Source organism: Balaenoptera physalus (genome assembly GCF_965194825.1).
Source record: "Balaenoptera physalus genome assembly, chromosome: 6".
Taxonomy (NCBI): domain Eukaryota; kingdom Metazoa; phylum Chordata; class Mammalia; order Artiodactyla; family Balaenopteridae; genus Balaenoptera; species Balaenoptera physalus.
The window spans coordinates 71,461,807-71,481,462 of NC_138885.1; the positions used below are offsets into that span (position 1 = coordinate 71,461,807).

The following is a 19,656-nucleotide window of genomic DNA, read 5'->3' on the forward strand; positions in this document are numbered from 1 at the left end:
TGTCAGTTATACAAGGGGATGGTCATTTCCAACCAGGATTTTAAAAAATTATAAAGGCTAGAGAAAACTTCCATTTTTAAAATAAAGTCCAACGCTTGCTTCCGTGTTTTATATTCTAAATGAGTTGTGGCTAAGATTCATTGTCGGCGTGGTGACAGTTCCTTGGGGCCCCTCGCGGTTCCTTGCCGGAGGGCTCTCAATGGCACACTGACTTCCTAGAAGATAATTTCTCGGACCCCCTGAATGGGAGAAGGATACGAAGGAAACATAAATAGGAGGCTTTTTTTTTTTTTGAAAAAAAACAACCACCAGAAAGACCTGAGGCTCAGTTACAGGAAAACCTGAGAGGCCTATGAGTGCGACGTGGGTGGGGGAGGGGGGGGCGGCTCGTCCTCGGGTCGGCCCGGGGGCTGCGCACGCAGCCAGGTCCGAGTCCGCAGGTCCTGGGCCCTGAGGCTTAGGCCCCGGGGCGGGGGGGGGGGGGTCGTCGGTCCGGGTCTCAGCGTCCGGGTTGAGAGCTGGAGCCCAGGGCCGCCAGCCGAGGGCCTGTGGGAGGATGAGGAGGAGTCACGGCTCTGGCCCGCCCTCCTCGCGCAGCCTCCGGCTCGGCGGAGTGGCTGCAGGCCGCGCCCGCTCCTCCAGCCCCGCCGCCGGGGAGGGGTTTCCCGGGACGAGCCGGCCCCTTTCATCCAGGAAGTGAAAGCGACGTCGGGGTCAATGAAAACAAACGAGAGACCGGGGCGGGGAAAGGAAGACGGGCTAGGAGGAAGGAGCGCCGGGGCGCGGAAGGGAGCAGCCGGGCGGTGGAAGCGCGAGCGGGAGGCCGGCCGCGGTCCCGACTTTGCCGCCGCCGCCGCCGGGGCTCGCCCGGGGATGTCTCAAGGCCCCCAAGCACCACGCGGCGGCCGCCGTCCCGGCCTCTGAGGTCCGCCACGTCCCGGCAGCGCGCGCGGGCTGAGGGCTGCTCTGTGCCGGCTGGGGGCGCCCGGGGAGGGGCCCGGGCGGGCCGGGAGGGGCTGCCCAGGCCCAGCGTTTCCCCCTTCACCGCGGCCGGCGCCGGGCCAGGAGGATGCGCGGCGCCGGGCTCTGAAGCATGGAGGGAGTTCTGTACAAGTGGACCAACTATCTCACCGGTATGAGGGCTCGGCTGACCGGCGGTGGCGGGGGTGGGGGCGGGCGGCGGGGAGAGAACTTGGACGGGCTCAGGCGGGGAGGCTGCGGAGAAGGCGGGTAAGGGGCTCCTCCTCCCTCCGCCAGGCCGGCGGGGACCCTCACAGCGAATCGGCTCTGTCTGGTTCCCGGGCTTAATCGCTCTCTGTCCCTTGTAAGTGCCCATCTGGCCTCTGCAGGGGACAGTTCGAGGCTGCGCACCATCCTGAGGGTGGGAAGTGCACCTGACCATTTCTTTGTCCGTGTAATAATACTTCTGTTTTCTCCTGTAGCTCCCGAAACCATTCCTAGTCACTCTACGTGTGTTGTTGCAGTCTCTGCCTTTACTCACACTTAATTCAGCATTTTGTTGAAACTGAGTTGTTGGGGCATAGGACTGTAATGGGCCCTTTAAAATCAAGATTTCGTTTTAGGAAATCTTTTCACTGTTTCTTTTAATTTTCCTTAGCGACACGGTTTATTTTAAAAATTCTCTCGTTGAAGTTGTTCAAGCATAGCAAGCAAGATTTTGGAAGCTGTTGCCAGATTATATTCTCTTAGGGGTTGATTGTCAATGATTTATCCTTATGTTTTGGTATTCAGGTAAGTGTGTGAGAAATTGTGGGAGAAAGTGCAAGACACAGAAGGTGGAGCAGGCAAGTCAGTTTTACTCATGAAGTGGGTTGAAAGGAAGAACTCCAAAGAACTAGGTGTTTCTGTAGAAATGAGAGACCAGCAGGGGAGGGCCCTTTTCCATGACACCAGCAGTCTGGCTTATTAAAAGAGCCTTAAATCTGAGTTGTAGTCCCATCTCTGCCATCAGCTAACAGTAAGGACAAGTCACTTTTTCTCTCAAGATCTGTCTCATAGAGCTGGGGTGATCGACTAGTTTATCCTGAAGGTGTCTTCCAACTCCAGAATTCTGTGATCTCACCAAATTAGAGGAAGGGGAGTGGATTTAAAGTAAGATTAAATAGCAAACAGATTTCTTGGTTTAGTGTAATAGGCCAACCTTGATTTGCTGCCCACTTGTTCACTCTGGCAAAAGTATTGAACCCCTTAGTAATTGTATCAGACATTCAACTAGTGTCCATCTGACCTCGTGCAAAATTTGCATATAAACACTTAAAGACATAAGCACTGAGCTACAATTGTCTCTGTTTTTTTGATTAATTGGAATGTTAAAGACAGATTTATAGCAGCGTATACTTTAACATTTATGATACATGGATGTTTTGTTTGCATTAAAATGTCAAACACTTTATTTCTGTAACTGGTATGTTTTAACAGGAAACATTTAAAAAACGAGGCAAATTTTTTTTTTTTTTTTAATTTTTATCTTTTAGCACCTTTAATTATTATTTATTTATTTATTTATTTATTTATTTATTTTTGGGCTGTGTTGGGTCTTCGTTTCTGTGCGAGGGCTTCCTCTAGCTGCGGCAAGCGGGGGCCACTCTTCATCGCGGTGCGCGGGCCTCTCACTATCGTGGCCTCTCTTGTTGTGGAGCACAGGCTCCAGACGCGCAGGCTCAGCAGTTGTGGCTCACGGGCCAAGTTGCTCCGCGGCATGTGGGATCTTCCCAGACCAGGGCTCGAACCCGTGTCCCCTGCATTAGCAGGCAGATTCTCAACCACTGTACCACCAGGGAAGCCCGAGGCAAATTTTTTTTATTAGGCATTTTCACATGGGCTGTTGTGAGAACAGTTATACTGTTTAGTTTAACTTTGAGATGGTAGTTACTATGCTTTGAGACGCAGATGATCATCTCACTGCAAACATTCTAAGCGCGCAGTGTCTTGGGAGGTCATGTGAGGATCTTATGCATAGCCCAGAGCAATGGGTGATTACTAAGATGAGTCAAAATTTATTCCTGGAGCTAAATGTGGTCTTAGTGGCCCTCTTTCTCATCTCCTGTCGCTGAGCACCAGCTAGTTGAGCTTTTAACGTTGTGTACTTAAGGTTTTAATCTTTGCAGAGCATTTAAGTTAACTGCTAGTATGCGGTGTAGAAGCTTGATGAAATGAAATCTTTTGTTTGGAAGAATTCTATTTTTAAAATTTAAATTTGGCTCAATGGCATGCTGATTATTACTTTTAGTTCATCTTAGGTCAAAAGGATGAATAGCTGTTCATACTAAGTGATCTTTAAGGAACCTTCCAGTTTGATGACAGGGTTCTTTAGGAATCCTTTGTAGAGAATAAGAATTTCAGTAACATTTGGTAGTTTGAGATAAAAAAGAATGTGTGTTTTGAAAAGGTATTAGAAAAGGGAATACCTATGATTTTTTTTTCACAGATATAGCCCTTATATATATGTGTGAATCAATTAGAGATTGTTTTATTAAATATTTCTTCAAAGAGGTATGTAGAGATCATTAACAGTCTTAGTTAGATTAATATACTTAACTATAGTCACTTTTCAAGTTGGTACAAATTCTAAATGAATCATTTTGCTCAATATTTATTTTAAAGAGATATTGAATCACAATAATGCAGGCTTACAAAATCACAATTTGTCCTGTAGGCACACTAGACTGGGGGTAGAGGAGTGTATTTTCACCATAACCTTCTTATAATTTGTTTGCCAAGGTGAATGAATGTTTGGAAAAATACCATTTTCATCATTTCTATGCATGCCCAATACATTATGGATATACTGGATATACTGCGTATCTGTACTCTCATGGGTAACAGGCAATATCTCAGTTTTCTGTAATCATTCATTCATTCAGTCACTTGAGAAGTACATTTTTTTTTTTAGCACCTGTTGTGTTCCAAGCACCTTTCCCAGGTTTTGGGAATTCAGTGATGAACAAGCTAAAGTTCATGTACCAGAAGAACTTACCTTCTAATTTGCTAGACCTCATGAAGGAATATAGAGTTTCATAAAAAAGAATTTTCCAAGCCTCTGAAACTTGGTTTTGGATACCCATCCCTCTGCACTGTATTATCACACTCCCTGCTGTTAATCTTTTTATGATGACTCAGCATTGTCATTTCAAAAGTGTTATAGGCAAAGCCTTTTGGGGAGGTAAATCCTGGGTCTATATCAGGGTGTAAGAATGATTCCCCTGTCTGTCACTGTCTTGGTACTGTTTGGCCCAGAAAAACTGAACCGATTAATATAGCAGATAGTGTCTACAGTGACCAGGCTGAATGGTGATTTAACAGTCACAGAAAGAACAAGGGCAGTCGCAGTGCCTCCAGCATGGTCACCATGTTATTAATCAGTGAACTATTGCACATTAGTGGCATGCTTGATAAGATTTCAGGGAACACTGAGTTTGGCTTGCAAGAGTGGGAGTTGAGCTTCAAGGAAAGCCATCATCACCCCCAGCTTCGCATTAGAGCCAAGTCTGTGATAGTTGTGTGCTGTAGTTATTGAGTCAATGCTAATTAAATGAATGATTTCAATTTCTAGCATTTCTGCCTGCGCTGTGCAACAGCAGGGCAAGGAGAGAGGGGTGGTGGCTCCATGCTCTCACCACAGGGTATGCAACTTCTGTGTGAGAGGCTGTAATTCTTTCAGCACTCACTGTGTGCAAGGGAGTTGGCTTAGGCAGAGTATTTTATAGGAGAGAGGAAAGCCACGTTGCAGAATGAGAGGGCTAGGTGGCACCTGAGAGATCTTCTTGTTCACTCCACTCATTTTGGAGACTGGGAATTTTTGATATTTATTGGGATGAAAGATTTGTCTCAGGTTATTCAACCTGGGACAAAGAATGATAGCAAAACTAGGGCTAGAATCCATGTCTTCTGTTGCTTTTTCCATTATGTTGTAACCTGACTCTGTTTCCCTTAGAAAAAAGGGGCAATTGTGTTGCATTCTGTGTGTAGGGCTATTTTTGAAGATGGGTCTGATGGGTTGTTAATGAGAAGGTTGTAAGCCAGAATAAAGGTATTATTCCCCATATTTATTCTGATCTAGAGGTTTCTCCTAGATCCTCTCCTAGCAAGAGTATTTGGGGCAGATCTTGGCAGTTAAGAATTTCATTGTCAGAATGTTAGTTTACAGCCAAGGAATGACATGGATGGTAAATTTTGTAATCATAGTTTTCTGTGTGATTAAAGTACTTTTTTATCGCTATTTTGTTATTTATGATCTTTGTAGGTTGGCAGCCTCGTTGGTTTGTTTTAGATAATGGAATCCTGTCCTACTATGATTCACAAGATGATGTTTGCAAAGGGAGCAAAGGAAGTATAAAGATGGCAGTTTGTGAAATTAAAGGTAAGTGAATATATGGAATTAGTTGAATTTGTAGTTAGGTAAGTAAAGGGTTCTTCGGCATGCTGCAAAAAGAGGAGAAAAGCATTCTAACCAGGAAGGAATCTTCTAATGCCATTTATCTCCTTAGCATTCAGAAGTGGCACTTAGCATTGTTAGGCACAGTTTTTGATATTTCTCCCTCTATAAATATACTTTGAATTGAAATTCGAAGTACTAGTGCTAGTCTTCCAATGCGGACTTGAAAAAGCAATTTCTTGTGGATGCCACTTTAGTGTCCATGCTGAGTCTACAAGTGTTTTCTTTCATTTTCATTGAAACGTGTTGTAAAGATTGGAAGCTGAACTCTAAAGATGATGAGGCCAGTGCAGTAGGTTTTTGATAAAGTATGAACTCAGAGTCATAAACTCTGGTTCTTTGCTGAATTGGAAATAAGCTCTTCTGGGTAATAGAGATGTTTTTCCTTTCTTTTTCTTCTTCTTTTTTTAATGATCTTGAGAGTTTCAGGGAGTACTGGTCAGGAATATTGTAGGAAGCTCCTCTATTGGAATTTGTCTGGTGTTTTTCCCATGATTAGACTGGGGTTATGGGTTTTAGGGAGGAAGATCACATCATATCAGGAGTACATGCTATCAATATGGTATACCATTTTTTTTTCCAATGTATAATTTCCATTTTAATATTTTTTTTGGAGAGGATGGTTTTTTTTCAGTCTATAAGGACTTAGCTCTTTACATGGACTTCGGTGGAGGTCATGGGGCAGCTTCCGCAGGTCTAAACTGGGGTGGGAGTGTTTGGTCCATCTGGGATGGGCTTCATGGGAACGATTCCTGACTATCTTGCTGTGACTGGCACAACTCACGCAGTAATGTAGTTTTGATGTAAGTACAGGTGGGGAAGCACATAGGGATCGAAGACACTTACTTCCGAAATGTCCCCGATGGCTGCGGCCTCTACTGTTCTAATTAACGACCTTAATGGTGTCCTTGGGCACGCATTGGGCAAAGTTGGTGCAGTGAATAGGCTGTACGTGGCCATGGCCCTTTTTTGGCATAACCCTTGTTCCATCTTTTCTTGGTCATCCTGGAAGTGAGGACCCGAGAGAGCTGACATACCACTCTTGACATTAACCTTGACCACCTGTCTGAGGTAGTGTCTGTCAGATTTCTTTACTGTAAAGTTACCTTCCCCACTCCTTTTCCATACTGTGCTTTTTCAAAAGGGGAGAAAAAAGCAGTAAGTCATGCTGTAATTTTCATGAAGGAAGGTTTCATGGACCATTGATTCATTTGTGTGTGTGGTTGGGATATGTGGGGTGCAAGTAGGTAGGAGAAATCAGACAAAATGGTAATGAAAAGTATTGAATTCTTCAAAGAGAATTGAAGGAAAAAATAAAGCACTAGAGAAGGGCGTGTTAAACCCTGCAGGGGGTCATGGCTACATAAGATATAGAAACACTTCAACATTGTTACTTGCATATTCCCTGAACTATATGAGGTGTAATTTTGTTTTATTTTTATAAATCACACAAGAAAAGCACATTCAAAGCATGAATTTTTATTTTTTAAAAAAATGATGGGAACTTCCCTGGCCATCCAGTGGTTAAGACTCTGTGATCCCACTGCAGGGGGCACACAGAGTTTGGTACCTGGTTGGGGTAAGATCCCACATGCCACGCACTGCGGCCAAAAAAAAAAAAAAAGATATAAAAAAAAATAATGGTTTTATCTCATCTTATTCTTCATATTTGATTCCAAATGAGATTCTGACTCTTGTCAGAAATCAAACTACATTCAAAGTTCAAAGATTTGACAACCTTGAGGATATTTAAAAGACTGTTAGTGGCAGAATTCTTAAGGCAACTCTAGCACTTTTTCAAGCCATGGCAGTATTTTTGTTGTCCTTGTTATTTGTTTAACGAATAAGATACAGAAATGGGCACAAATCTTCAATATTCAGCTTTAAGAATGCCTACAAAGTGAATACACTTGTGTAATCACCACCCAGATCAAGAATTAGAATATTATCAGCATTCTAGATGCTGGGATAATAATCATGTTACCTCAGCCACTAATCTCTCTAAAAGGTTACCGTTAATATGACTTTTATCACCATATTTAAGTATTGCCTGCTTTTGAACATTATATAAATGGAATAAATCAATGTTTTCTTTTGTGTCTGGCTTAACTCAACATATTTGTGAAATTCATCTATGTTGTTCTTTGTAACAGTTCACCATTCTTACTGATGTGTAATATTTTTATTGTGTGATTGTCCCACAGTTTGGCTCTCCATTCTAGTATTGATGGGTGTTTGTTTTTTCCATTTTATTTCCATTTTGGGACTATAATAAGTAAAGCTGCCATAAACATTCTCATATATTTATTTTGTTGAACATATATATGCGTTCCTGTTCAGTATATATCTAGAACTGGAGTGGAATTGCTAAGGGAGACATTGAATATTCATACATTCAGCTTTAACAGATATTAAAGAAACTACTATTCTTGAATTTTGTTAAAACAGTAAGGCACAAAGAAGCAGACTTACAGATGTAGAGAACAAGCTAGTGGTTACCAGTGGGGAGAGGGGAGGGAGGAGGAGCAAGATAGGGGTAAAAGATTAAGAGGCACAAACTACCGTGTATAAAATAAATAAGCTCCAAGGATGTATTGTACAGCACAGGGAGTGTAGGCAATATTTTATAATAACTATAAGTAGAGTATAGTCTATAAAAATTTTTAATCACTATGTTGTACAGCTGAAACTAGTATAATGTTGTAAATCAACTATACCTCAATTAAAAAAAAATTATTAAAAAAACCCAGTAAGGCAGACTTTACTCAGGTCTATTAGAATAGGTATAGGAGCTACTGCAATGGAGTTTTGCAGTAAGGGAGAGAAATTGGGCTCAACTCTGAATCAACAAGGAAAAGTGGAAGTTTATAGCCAAGGAACAGAGTGGCAGGGAGTGGGATGGGGGAATCAGTGGATGGAAAATTGCAAGGAGGAAACTTCAGAGATAAAGGGGGATTCTGGTTGAACAGACCTAGCAGGGTTCTTATTGGAGGCAGGTCAGGGTGATCAGATATTACTTGGGGCTGGTGGGAAGTGGAATTTGGTCAGATAAGGAGGGTGATCAGACATTGAGGGGGCGGATTCTGGCTAAACTGACTTAGCAGATGTTTGCTAAAAGTGGACTCTACTAGGACAGAGCCGGAAGCCCCAGACTGGGCCTAGTCAAGCAGAGGGTTCAGAAGAGCCCAACAAGTTTGATCAAGGAGAGACTTTTTGTCTCAGATAATGCCAAACTGTTTACCAAAGTAATCATACCAATTTGTTTTTCAACTAGTATGAGAGTTCCAGTTGCTTTTCATCCTTGCCAAAGCTTACTATTAGCAATTTGAAGATTTTGAATTCTTCTACTGTACCTCGTGCTATCTCATGGTGGTTTTTTTTTTTTAAACACTAATGGATTGAATCACTTTTAAATTTATTTATTTATTTATTTTTGGCTGCGTTGGATCTTCGTTGCTGCGCACCGGCTTTCTCTAGTTGCGGCAAGCCGGGGGCTACTCTTTGTTCTGGTGTGCAGGCTTCTCATTGCAGTGGCTTCTCTTGTTGCGGAGCACGGGCTGTAGGCGCGTGGGCTTCAGTAGTTGTGGCATGCGGGCTCAGTAGTTGTGGCTCGCAGGCCCTAGAGCGCAGGCTCAGTAGTTGTGGCATACGGGCTTAGTTGTTCCTCGGCATGTGGGATCTTCCCGGATCAGGGCTCGAACCCGTGTCCCCTGCATTGGCAGGCGGATTCTTAACCACTGCGCCAGCAGGGAGGTCCCTCTCATGGTGGTTTTAACTTGCATTTTTTTCAATAACTAATGATGTTGAGGTTTTTTTCAGATATTAATTAGGCATTTGAACATCCTCTTCTTTTGAAGTCCCTTTTCAAGTCTTTGGCCCAATTTCTAAACTGGGCTATCTTTCACATTGATTTGTAGGAGTTCTTCGTATAGTCTGAATGAGTTTTCGTATTGCAGATAATTCTCCTGATCTGTAGTTTGTGTTTTCATTCTGTTAATGGTATCTTTTGACGAACAGAAGTTTTTAATTTCAGTAATACCCAATTTGTCAAACATTTTTTTAATTAGAACTTTTTATGTCCTATTTAAGAAATCTTCTTGAAGGTTTATTGTTTTACCTTTTATATTTAGGTCTATTTTAGGTTGGTGGTTGACGTAAAATTCATTTTTTTTTTTTTTATTTCTGAGATACACATTTTAAAGTAATAACTAGAATTATGACTTATAACATTATACCAGAACATATAAGATTTTTAGAAATTTCATGTAATGTCTGAAGCATTTATATTAACTTATTTCCATACAAATAACCCAATGAAAGTTTAGTGTTAGTTTTGTTTGTTTTTTTATACTGCAGGTTCTTATTAGTCATCAATTTTATACACATCAGTGTATACATGTCAATCCCAATCGCCCAATTCAGCACACCACCATCCCCACCCCACTGCAGTTTTCCCCCCTTGGTGTCCATATGTCTGTTCTCTACGTCTGTGTCTCAACTTCTGCCCTGCAAACCGGCTCATCTGTACCATTTTTCTAGGTTCCACATACATGCGTTAATATACGATATCTGTTTTTCTCTTTCTGACTTACTTCACTCTGTATGGCAGTCTCTAGATCCATCCACGTCTCAACAAATGACTCAATTTCGTTCCTTTTTAAAATTCATTTTTATATATGGTGTCAGGTAGGAGTCAAGATTCCAGTTGACTGAGCACCATTTATTGAAAAGAGCAACCTTTCACCGATTGCACTGTAAGGTCATCACAAAGCAAGTGACCATGTATGTGTGGGTTTTTTGGGGACTGTCTTTTGTTCATGGGCCTGTTTTTCTGTCCTTGTGTCAATATCACACTATCTTGATTTCTTTAACTTTATACTTCTTACTATCTGATAGCCTAACTCTTCTCACTTTGTTCTTTTTCAGCATTGTCTTGGCTAATATTGGCCCTTTGCATTTCCTTATACGTTTTAGCATCTGCTTATAAATTTCCACAAATACCTGCTGGGATTTTGATTGGAGTTACATTGAATTTATACATCAATTTTGGGAGAAGTGTATTCTTGACAAGAGTCTTCTGATCCATTAGCATGGTATATTCCTGTATTTAATTAGGTCTTTGATTTCTCTTAGTAATGTTTTGCAGTTTTGCATGTAGAGGTCTTAATTTATTTTTTCCTAGGAGCTTGATGTTTTGGGAGCATTGTTCTTAAGTTTGTTGCCTTCTCAGGTAACTACTTTGGAGAGGACAACCCTTGACTGACACATAAATTCTGGTATTTTTAAAAATGAACCTAAATCTTATTGTAGTTTCATTTTGTAGCAACATCTTTGGAAATTAGAGCATTGTTTTCTTTTAAGGTAGCTATTGGTGCTTTCACTAGTATTAGCAAGTAGCAAAAAAGAGTTACTCCTGGAGCTTTGGGATTTCAGTAGTTTTATCCTAGCCAAAAATTTTTTGCGCCCATCATTGATTGTTGCATGATCATATATTTTACAATCTGTATCTACTTATATAGAATGGTCTATATAAGTAGAATAATAAGATAGCAAAGTTTTTGTGGCACTTATTTGCCATAGTACACTGAGCATCTGGTCAGTGTTTTCAGTAATTAATCATCTAAATTAGGGCTTCTGCCAGACACTCAGGGCCCCTCATAATTTGGCTCCACTCAGCTTGTTTATTCACGAATATATCATTACTTTGTAATCCAACACAAGGCTCTATTTAGGCCTGTCTCCTGATATCCTCAGTACATATTGTGTTTAGTTCCTTATCTAGGCCTTTTCTTGTGCTGTTTTTCTCTTAACCAAGTTCTGCTGTTGTCAAATCCTTCTTCTTGAAGACTTTTTAACTTCCTGCCTCTTCTTACCTTTCATTATAATCACACATGAAGTCTCTGTACCAAAGAGTTCAATGTTTAGGTGTTTTATTTTTAGTGTATTGGTTTGTTTCCTGGATAAAATTGTTCCCTCTGTTAGAGCAAAGACACCTTTCTTCTCCTCTCCTGTCTTCCCCTCTACCAGCACTGCTCTGAGCAGAGTAAGTATTTGTTGATTAATGACAATGTAACACAAATTAATCTTACAACAAAGATTTAGGATTGGCTCAGCATACAATATGGTTAGCTCTCTTTTGTCAGAGATCCAACCAAGATGGGGGTGTGTGTAGGAGAGGAAGAGGAGGGTGGAGGGGAAGAGGAGATTTTCAAAACACTTAGGCTTTCCAGATGGTTATGAGATGCTTATTAGTTGCGGACTGTTGTTCTGATGGAAGGTTACCTTAGTTACCATTTATTGCACTTTATGCCAGGCACTATCCTAGGCTTGGGTGGGGGGTGGGCGGTGTACCAAAACACAAACTGCTTTCAAAGAAATTAGTAAAAAAGAGTGTGATAAGTGTGACAGGGGTACCGGTGGCCCCAGGGGAGGGAGTTCTTAGATCTCACTTTTCAGTAGTTAATTTGTTGTTGTTTTCTGTTCATATGCTACCACCACTTTGACACCACTGCCAGCCTGGGTATATGTGAGAATGGTGGCTTGGAGGGTGCCCCTGGATAGCCCCTTAAGGAGGTGGCACTGCCTGCCTCTTGAATCAGAGTTTGTTGTTTTAGGTCTGAAACATCTAATACTGTGCAAGTGATGATTTGATTCTCCACAAACTACTTGAGTCCGTGACTGTATTTCCCCTTTGTTTATCATCGTAGTCCATTCAGCAGACAACACAAGAATGGAATTAATCATTCCAGGAGAGCAGCATTTCTACATGAAGGCAGTGAATGCAGCTGAAAGACAAAGGTGGCTGGTTGCTCTGGGGAGCTCCAAAGCCTGTTTGTCTGATACTAGGACTAAAAAAGAAAAAGGTAACTCTAAATTTTTCCTTTGTGGTGAGAATATTTTCTTAAACATAAATGTAAATTGTCCTGTTCACTTATAGTAATTTATCCCAAAGAAATAATCAGAAATGTAGAAGATCTATGTACATAGATGTTCATTATAGTGAAAAAATTTATAAACATTGCCAAGGTTTAAATTTAGGGGAATGGTTCAGTAAACTATATAGTGCTTTCATAGGCTGATATATTATGTAGCCAGTAAAATGTTTACAAGGAATTTTAATGATGTGAGAAAATGCCCAAAGTTAAGTGTTAATTGAAAAAAGCAGGATTCAGAATTACATAGCCACTCCTTGGCCAGCTTAGGAAAGGTATGTAAGGATTGGTCAAGTTGTTACCTTTGGAAAGGGAATTTGTGGGAGAGACTCACTTTTCACTTTATACCCTTTGACCATACCTTTTGACTTTACCAGCTACAGATATTGCCCGTTCAAAAGCAAAGCAAGGGAACTTGCCTGTTGGTCCAGTGGTTAGGACTCGGCGCTTTCACTGCCGTGGCCCTGGGTTCAATCCCTGGTGGGGGAACTAAGATCCCGCAAGCTACACATCCGTGGCCAAAAAGAAAAAAAAAGCCAAGCAAATAATTTATGGTATTAGTTCAATTATATGCAGATATAATGTAAAAATAATAACTATTTATATCTTGGTAGTGAGATTGCAGTTTTTTTTCCTATATATTTTTGATTTTCAAAAATTTTCACTGAGTACGTATTACTTTTATAATTAAAAAACAATAGAAGTTATTTAAGTTAGTGAAAACAACTAAATTATGGGTTATTGAAAAATGAAGGCTAAGGATTGAATTTATAACAGTTTTCAGATATATGAAAGAACATCACAGATAGAGTATGATTAAGGGTAGGATAAGAAGGAATGAGGACTTCCCTGGCTGTCCAGTGGTTAAGACTTCGCCTTCCAATGCAGGGGGTGCGGGTTCCATCCCTGATTGGGGAGCTAAGATCCCATGTGCCTTCGCAACCAGAAAACAAAAAAACATAAAACAGAAGCAATATTGTAACAAATTCAATAAAGACTTTAAAAATGGTCCACATCAGAAAAAAAAAAAAGAGAGAGAATGAATAGTTGCAATAGCCAAAAGGTAGAAATAACCCAAATGTTTATAGACAGATGAATGGATAAACATAGTATGGTATATACATAAAATGGAATATTATTCAGCCTTATAAAGGAAGGAAATTCTGACAGATACTACACTGATGAATCTTGAATATATGCTAAGTGAAATAAGCCAGTCACAAAAGGACAAATATTGTATGATTCCACTTACGTGGGGTACCTAGAGTCGTCAAATTCGTAGAGACAGAAAGTCGAATGGTGATTTCTAGGGGTTAAGGGAGGGGGAAAAGGGGAGTTAGTGTTTAATGTGTGTAGAGTTTCAGTTGGGGAAGATGAAAAAGTTCTGGAGATGGATGGTTGTACAATAATGTGAATGTACTTAATGCCATCGAACTGTATACTTAAAAATGGTTAAAATAGTACATTTTATTATATATATATATTACTACAATTAAAAAGAAGGAATGGACTTAAACTTGGGTAAAAATTAATTTAGGTTAGGTTAAATGGGCAGATAGAGCTGCTTTGGTCTACTCTGGCTAGAGGGGCTTCATGACTAGTACCACAAAGCAGTGCCACTGGCTCAAGTAATATGGAGAAGCACCAGGATCTACTGTGTATACTTTTTTTCCTTCCTCTGCTGCTTACGCATCTAGTTTAGAAGGTATTGGTAAGTGAGTGGCTGAGATTATGGCTGGATGTTTAGTCTGTCTGGATATATTAAAGAAAGGAACATAGGCTCTTAATTAAAAAAAATTCTTAAACCAGTATTATGTGAAAACGAAGCTGTGAAAGGAACAGAAGAAAATAAATGAATGTTTATATAGAGCAGTTGTAACTACATAAAAGTTAAAAACTTCTGTATACCAAAATACAATAAAGAAAACTGAAAGAAAGCTGACAGATCTTGAAAAGTATTTGCAGTCTTTTGGAGGGATGAAAGATTGCTACCTTTAATGCGTAAGAACTTTTATAAATTATAAATTTATCAATTTATATATTACTAAGAGAAAAACCAAACATCAGAACCGGAAAAATGTGTAAAGGACAAGAAAAGCCAATTCACAAAAAAAGAAATACAAGTGCTTATCAAATTAAAGATGAGTAATGGAATGGAAATATCCTGTATAAGGCATTCATTGTCATCAACCTGTCTCTGGAAATTAATCTACCTAAACTTCATGTCAGACATATGACTGCCAGTTTTTTCCAGCTATCTAAAGAGAAGATGTTTCCTCAGGGAAAACCTTATATTCTATTTCCAAGGTCTCACACCTCTTAAGCTACAGGTATTCATATCTATTGCCTTACTTTTTTTTTTTTTTTTTAACAAGGGAACAAATCCACACTTTTATTTATTTACTTTTCAGTAGTTTAAATCCTTGAAGGGTACAGCATCACACGGATTCTGTGTCCAGTGGCCTTAGCAGGAAGGTTGCTTCAGAATTTGGCACGAACCATGCCACTGTTTCCATGAGCACGAGTTATCTTTCCCCAGATTACTCTGGTTTTGTTAGGTTTTCCACCAGGAGTTACTGTGTTGTTCTTTGCTTTGTACACGTAAGCACATCTCTTGCCTAGATAGAATTCAGTTTCATCTCGAGCATATACACCTTCAATTTTCAGGAGAGCTGTGTGCTCCCTCTGGTTCCGTAGACCCCGCTTATAGCCAGCAAAAATGGCCTTGGACCACAGCCTTCCAGACATACTTGTCGTTTTAGAAGTCCTGTTCCCAGCAGGCCTCCACAGGGTCCAAGATGGCTGAGATTGCCTTACTTTTTAACAATTCCATTTTGTTGTTTTGCCTCTGAAGTATGAAAATGGCCTAATTGAATGTTTGCATATGTTCCTTTCAGAAATAAGTGAAACCAGTGAATCTCTGAAAACCAAAATGTCTGAGCTTCGCCTCTACTGTGACCTCCTAATGAAGCAAGTTCATACGATCCAAGAATTTGTTCACCATGATGAGAATCATTCATCTCCCAGCATAGAGGTATATCCAAGATGATCCTTTCATGTCTGGTTATTCTTTGCAGCACGTGGTGGGTGAGCTTCTTACATAAGATGACAGAGAAGCATTTTCAAAATGAGTTATTCTCAGCTATTCAGACCTCTCCGTACTGTAGACTATCTGGAAGTTTGTAGGATCTTTTAGACTATGTCTGTATAACCAGAGTAAAGCAGCACATTTCTCCAAGGAATCAAGGCCTGTCTTTGCAGCCAATTAATTATTTGGTGGTTGGGGTGGGAAAGAAGCATTACCGGCTTTGTTCTCCAGACTCACTGCATGAGTTCATTGGACAACTGCTGTTCTCTTTCTTTTGTAATTAGGTCCTAGCTTAACTACTGAGGGTTAATAATTTAGCTTTATAAACTAATTTAAAAAAAGAATCATTCTCAGAGCAGTGATGTAGGAATCAAAATTCAGATTTGCGGGACCTGGCTATGAAATAGGCTCCTTCTTTCTGGTAAAGTAGGACCAGTGAGCCTTACTGCTCTCTGGGTGAAAGCCCAGCCTGGTTCCCAGTCCCCTTTTGCCTAACTTGGGAGAAGTGGGACAAGAAATCTTCCTACTTTCCTGTGGCCTTCTTCTACCAGGGAGGAATCTTAGGTGAGGTAGGTTGCCTTTAGATGCAAGTACATTAAACCCTAAGGCACTTGCTGTTTCACCACAGGCTCTCTGCAGGCAGGTGCCCTTACATCTGCTCCATTGGCTCAGGGACAGTGTCGGGGACCCAATCTTGTTCTGTCCTTCCACTCTGCCATTTTTGGTGTGTTGGTTTTTTCTCCTCATGCCCGAGCCTTCAAGGTGACTACAAGTTCGCACAGAAGCAGGAGGCAGTGGGGTAGCCAGGGTGGAGAGAGACCATCTCAGTTTGCTGTCCTTTGCTTTTATCAGGGAATGAAAATCCCAGAAACCCCAGCAGACTTCTCATTATCTTTTTAGTCTGGGTCCATGAAAACTAGGAAAAATGAGTATTTGACAAAGGGTCATGGAATAGACATGACTGGCTTAGATCAGTCTATATTCATCTCCCAGGAGCAAGGCGCTCTGCTGTCCCAAAAAGAACTTGGAGTTTTTATTCTACCAAGGAAGAAATGGGAGAACGTGCATGGGGTAGACATGAATTCTACCTGCCACTCAGTAACCCTCATGGTGTTCCACTGCTGTGATTACCTTTGGAATTCTGATAGTTAGAAACTTACAGTCTAGGTTAGGTTTATTTAAGATAAATTTTTGTACACAGTTTTTCAATATGATACTTGGTTTAAATGCAAGAGTTATTTTTTTCTTGGAGTCTAATTTCATACATTGTTTACCTGAGAGACAGATAATTCTTATTCATGCATTGCTTTAATTTTCTAAGGTAATGCATTTTAAACAGATTTGAGCATAACCTAGTAAGGTATCCATTGAAGGTAATGTTTCATTACTTGATGGTAAGGTGGTGCATGAATCCACATAGTTGTGTGTGAGTCTGTTCAACTCTTTGCATGTAATTTTTCAGAACATGAATGAAGCCTCTTCTCTACTTAGTGCCACGTGTAATACATTCATCACAACGCTTGAGGAATGTGTGAAGATAGCGAATGCCAAGTTTAAACCCGAGATGTTTCAGCTGTGCCATCCGGATCCCTTAGTTTCTCCTGTGTCACCTTCTCCTGTTCAAATGGTTGGAATTTCTGGTTTTTCTTCCAGTGATACTGCATGTGGTTTTGTTTTTGTGTTTATTTTTAAGGCTGGAAACTGGCAGTAGGAGGGAAATAGTCAACAGGTTGAATTTTTTTTTTTTACTGTACTCAGATTCTGTATGGGAGCCTCTCAGCTGATGGGCTCAACATGAGCCAAGGTCCTGATGCCCTCCCCTTGGAAGGGCTATGCCATTTACCCCAGTGTGTCAGGAAAATATTATAGTGCTCTGTGGGTGCTGTGACACTCTTCTATTTGGTAAAAACACCACTATGGGGTGAAGATTTACCCACAAGGGGATAAAATTAAGTAAATCTTTAGAGGAGCTGTAAGGGATTTGAAACAACATGTTACAGGGGAAACAGTATTTTATAGTCAGCATTTGGATTCGAACCTTCCAAGTAGGCAAGTTACTTAATCTCTCTGGACTTCATTTTTTTCATCTGTAAAATACAGTGTTTTTTACATCAGAGGTAGATGTAACCTGTTTAATGTTAGGTCCTTAACATTAAGTTCCTACCTTCTGATTACTCTGAACAGTGAGTACTCTTTTTGCCAAGGGTGATGGATTCGTTGTCCTTTTCAAGGTAATAAACTTGCCCTAGCATGCTGTGGGGAACTTGGAGGTGAGATGAGGTTTGATGAAACCTTACGTTTTTTTCATCAAACTATTTTCGTGAGCCCTTTTGTGGAATGAAGAATGCCGCCTGGCTCCTATTTTAGCAATTACCTGCAGACCTATTTGTTGGCAGAAATAATAGGGTACAACTTATTCCGAGGTTCTCTTACTCACCACAGCAAATTTGGTCATATGAGAATTAGTAAAGATTATTACCTAAATTTATTTAGATCATTATTTTCCTAAAGTGTTTTTTTTAAATTTTTTTTATTTGGTTGCTCTGCAACTGCGTCTTAGTTGTGGCTCACCGGCTCCTTAGTTGCAGCACATGGGCTCTTTAGTTGAGGCATGCAGGCTCCTTAGTTGCGGCATGCAAACTCTTAGTTGCGGCACACACGTGGGATCTTGTTCCCTGACCAGGATCGAACCTGGGCCCCCTGCATTGCGAGCGCGGAGTCTTAACCACCGCGCCTCTAGAGAAGTCTCTAGATCATTGTTTTCTAAATAATTTATGATGGACCAACAGCGTCCTCTGAGATAGGTGTAAAATGAAAATGAGTTTTATGGCCCGATTAGTTTGGGAAGTTCTAGGTTAACTTAAACAAATTGGGTTTCGCTGACATAGGACTTCTTAGAACCTCTTTTATGCTTAAGTGTATTATGAATCTCTGAGGAGATGTGGTGTGTAGTGTTTCTGAAATTTATTTGATGATTGAACCCTTTTGTTTATTTTTTAATAACTCAGAGGACTGTGTTGTTTAGTAGAACACAGTTTGACAATGTTGCTTTTTAGAACAATTTTAGGTTTATTGTGGACTGCTAAATAACATGTGTAGTTGAACAAAAAGTCCTGGTCTTTTGAGATGGATGTATATATAGTGCTATGTTCCTGAGCTTGATATAAAAGGGGTACACTGTATTTTTTTTAAGGTGGACTTTATAGAATCAAATATAATGAAAACACCTCAAACCTGCCTAATTTCTGCATTGAACTTCTGAGGAGAATGCCTTCTGTTATAAATGTTCTATAGTCCAGAGAGGTCATATGTGTATTTTATGTATAAGAAGCTATAATAACTGTCTCTTTTAAACTGAAACTTTTTATCAGTAGAAACATTACAAGAAATCCAATAAGTTAATCTAGGAAATACTGGTTAGGGGCCACTTATTTTTCCTCACTGTGCCGTTTTATACTTCATACATAAGGCAAAAATTGTGGCTTACGGTAAATAGTTCTGGAGACACATAGCATGCAAAGTAAGGTCAGACAGTCTTCAAGAGGAAATCTTTTTTTTTTTTAACGACATGAGTAAATGAAAAATAAAGCTGAAAAATTTGAGCATTCCAAAATTAACTTGATCTTTATAACTACTTTATATGGTTATCTCATCGTGTCCCTCTTTAACTTGCATTCGGTTATATTTCAAATCATCATAGAAGTTTAAACAATTGTCATTTTGATCCACAGATAATTGTAGTGGGGGTGTTGCTGCGTGAGTAAACCTAAAGGAAGTGATTTCTGTTAAAGGAGATGTTAATGTCCAGTCGCATCTTTATTTTAATCATATTAGATATCCTTGGACTACAAATTGGATGGGTCATAATTGTTCTCATTTCATCTGGGATTTCTCAGAGCAACTGTAGAAGGCATTTACGTAACGTAACTGTTAGACTTGGACTCACTTGTAAGGCTCTTGAGCCCCTGTATATAAAGCAACCATCCTTAGCCTTTGATATAAACGTTGCTTTTTTGCTACTTTGCTAAGCATTGAAATAATCTACTTGGCTGCCTCTGTTTTTTTGGTGGAGTAGTTAGATCTAAATTATGTTTCGTATTTGTCATATTTATTAATACTCTGCTGACTCAGATTTTATTTATTTATTTATATTTTATGTGTATGTTTTTAGAAACCTATTT

General features: G+C 40.1%; 1 protein-coding gene and 1 pseudogene across 2 annotated transcripts in view; one reads left to right on the forward strand and one right to left on the reverse strand.

Moving 5' to 3' along the window:
- Window positions 1–697: 697 nt before the first annotated feature.
- Window positions 698–19,656, forward strand: part of PLEKHA3 (pleckstrin homology domain containing A3) — a 39,079-nt gene continuing 20,120 nt past the window's right edge. Inside the window, exons 1-5 of the mRNA XM_082466811.1 lie at window positions 698–1,133; window positions 5,264–5,380; window positions 12,163–12,318; window positions 15,285–15,421; window positions 16,938–17,102. Coding sequence (XP_082322937.1) covers window positions 1,094–1,133; window positions 5,264–5,380; window positions 12,163–12,318; window positions 15,285–15,421; window positions 16,938–17,102 — 615 coding nt within the window. The 5' untranslated portion in view covers window positions 698–1,093. The remainder of the gene's footprint in view (window positions 1,134–5,263; window positions 5,381–12,162; window positions 12,319–15,284; window positions 15,422–16,937; window positions 17,103–19,656) is intronic.
- Window positions 14,767–15,211, reverse strand: LOC309663216 (large ribosomal subunit protein eL33 pseudogene; annotated as a pseudogene). Its single transcript has one exon. The product of its transcript is annotated as a large ribosomal subunit protein eL33 pseudogene (transcript).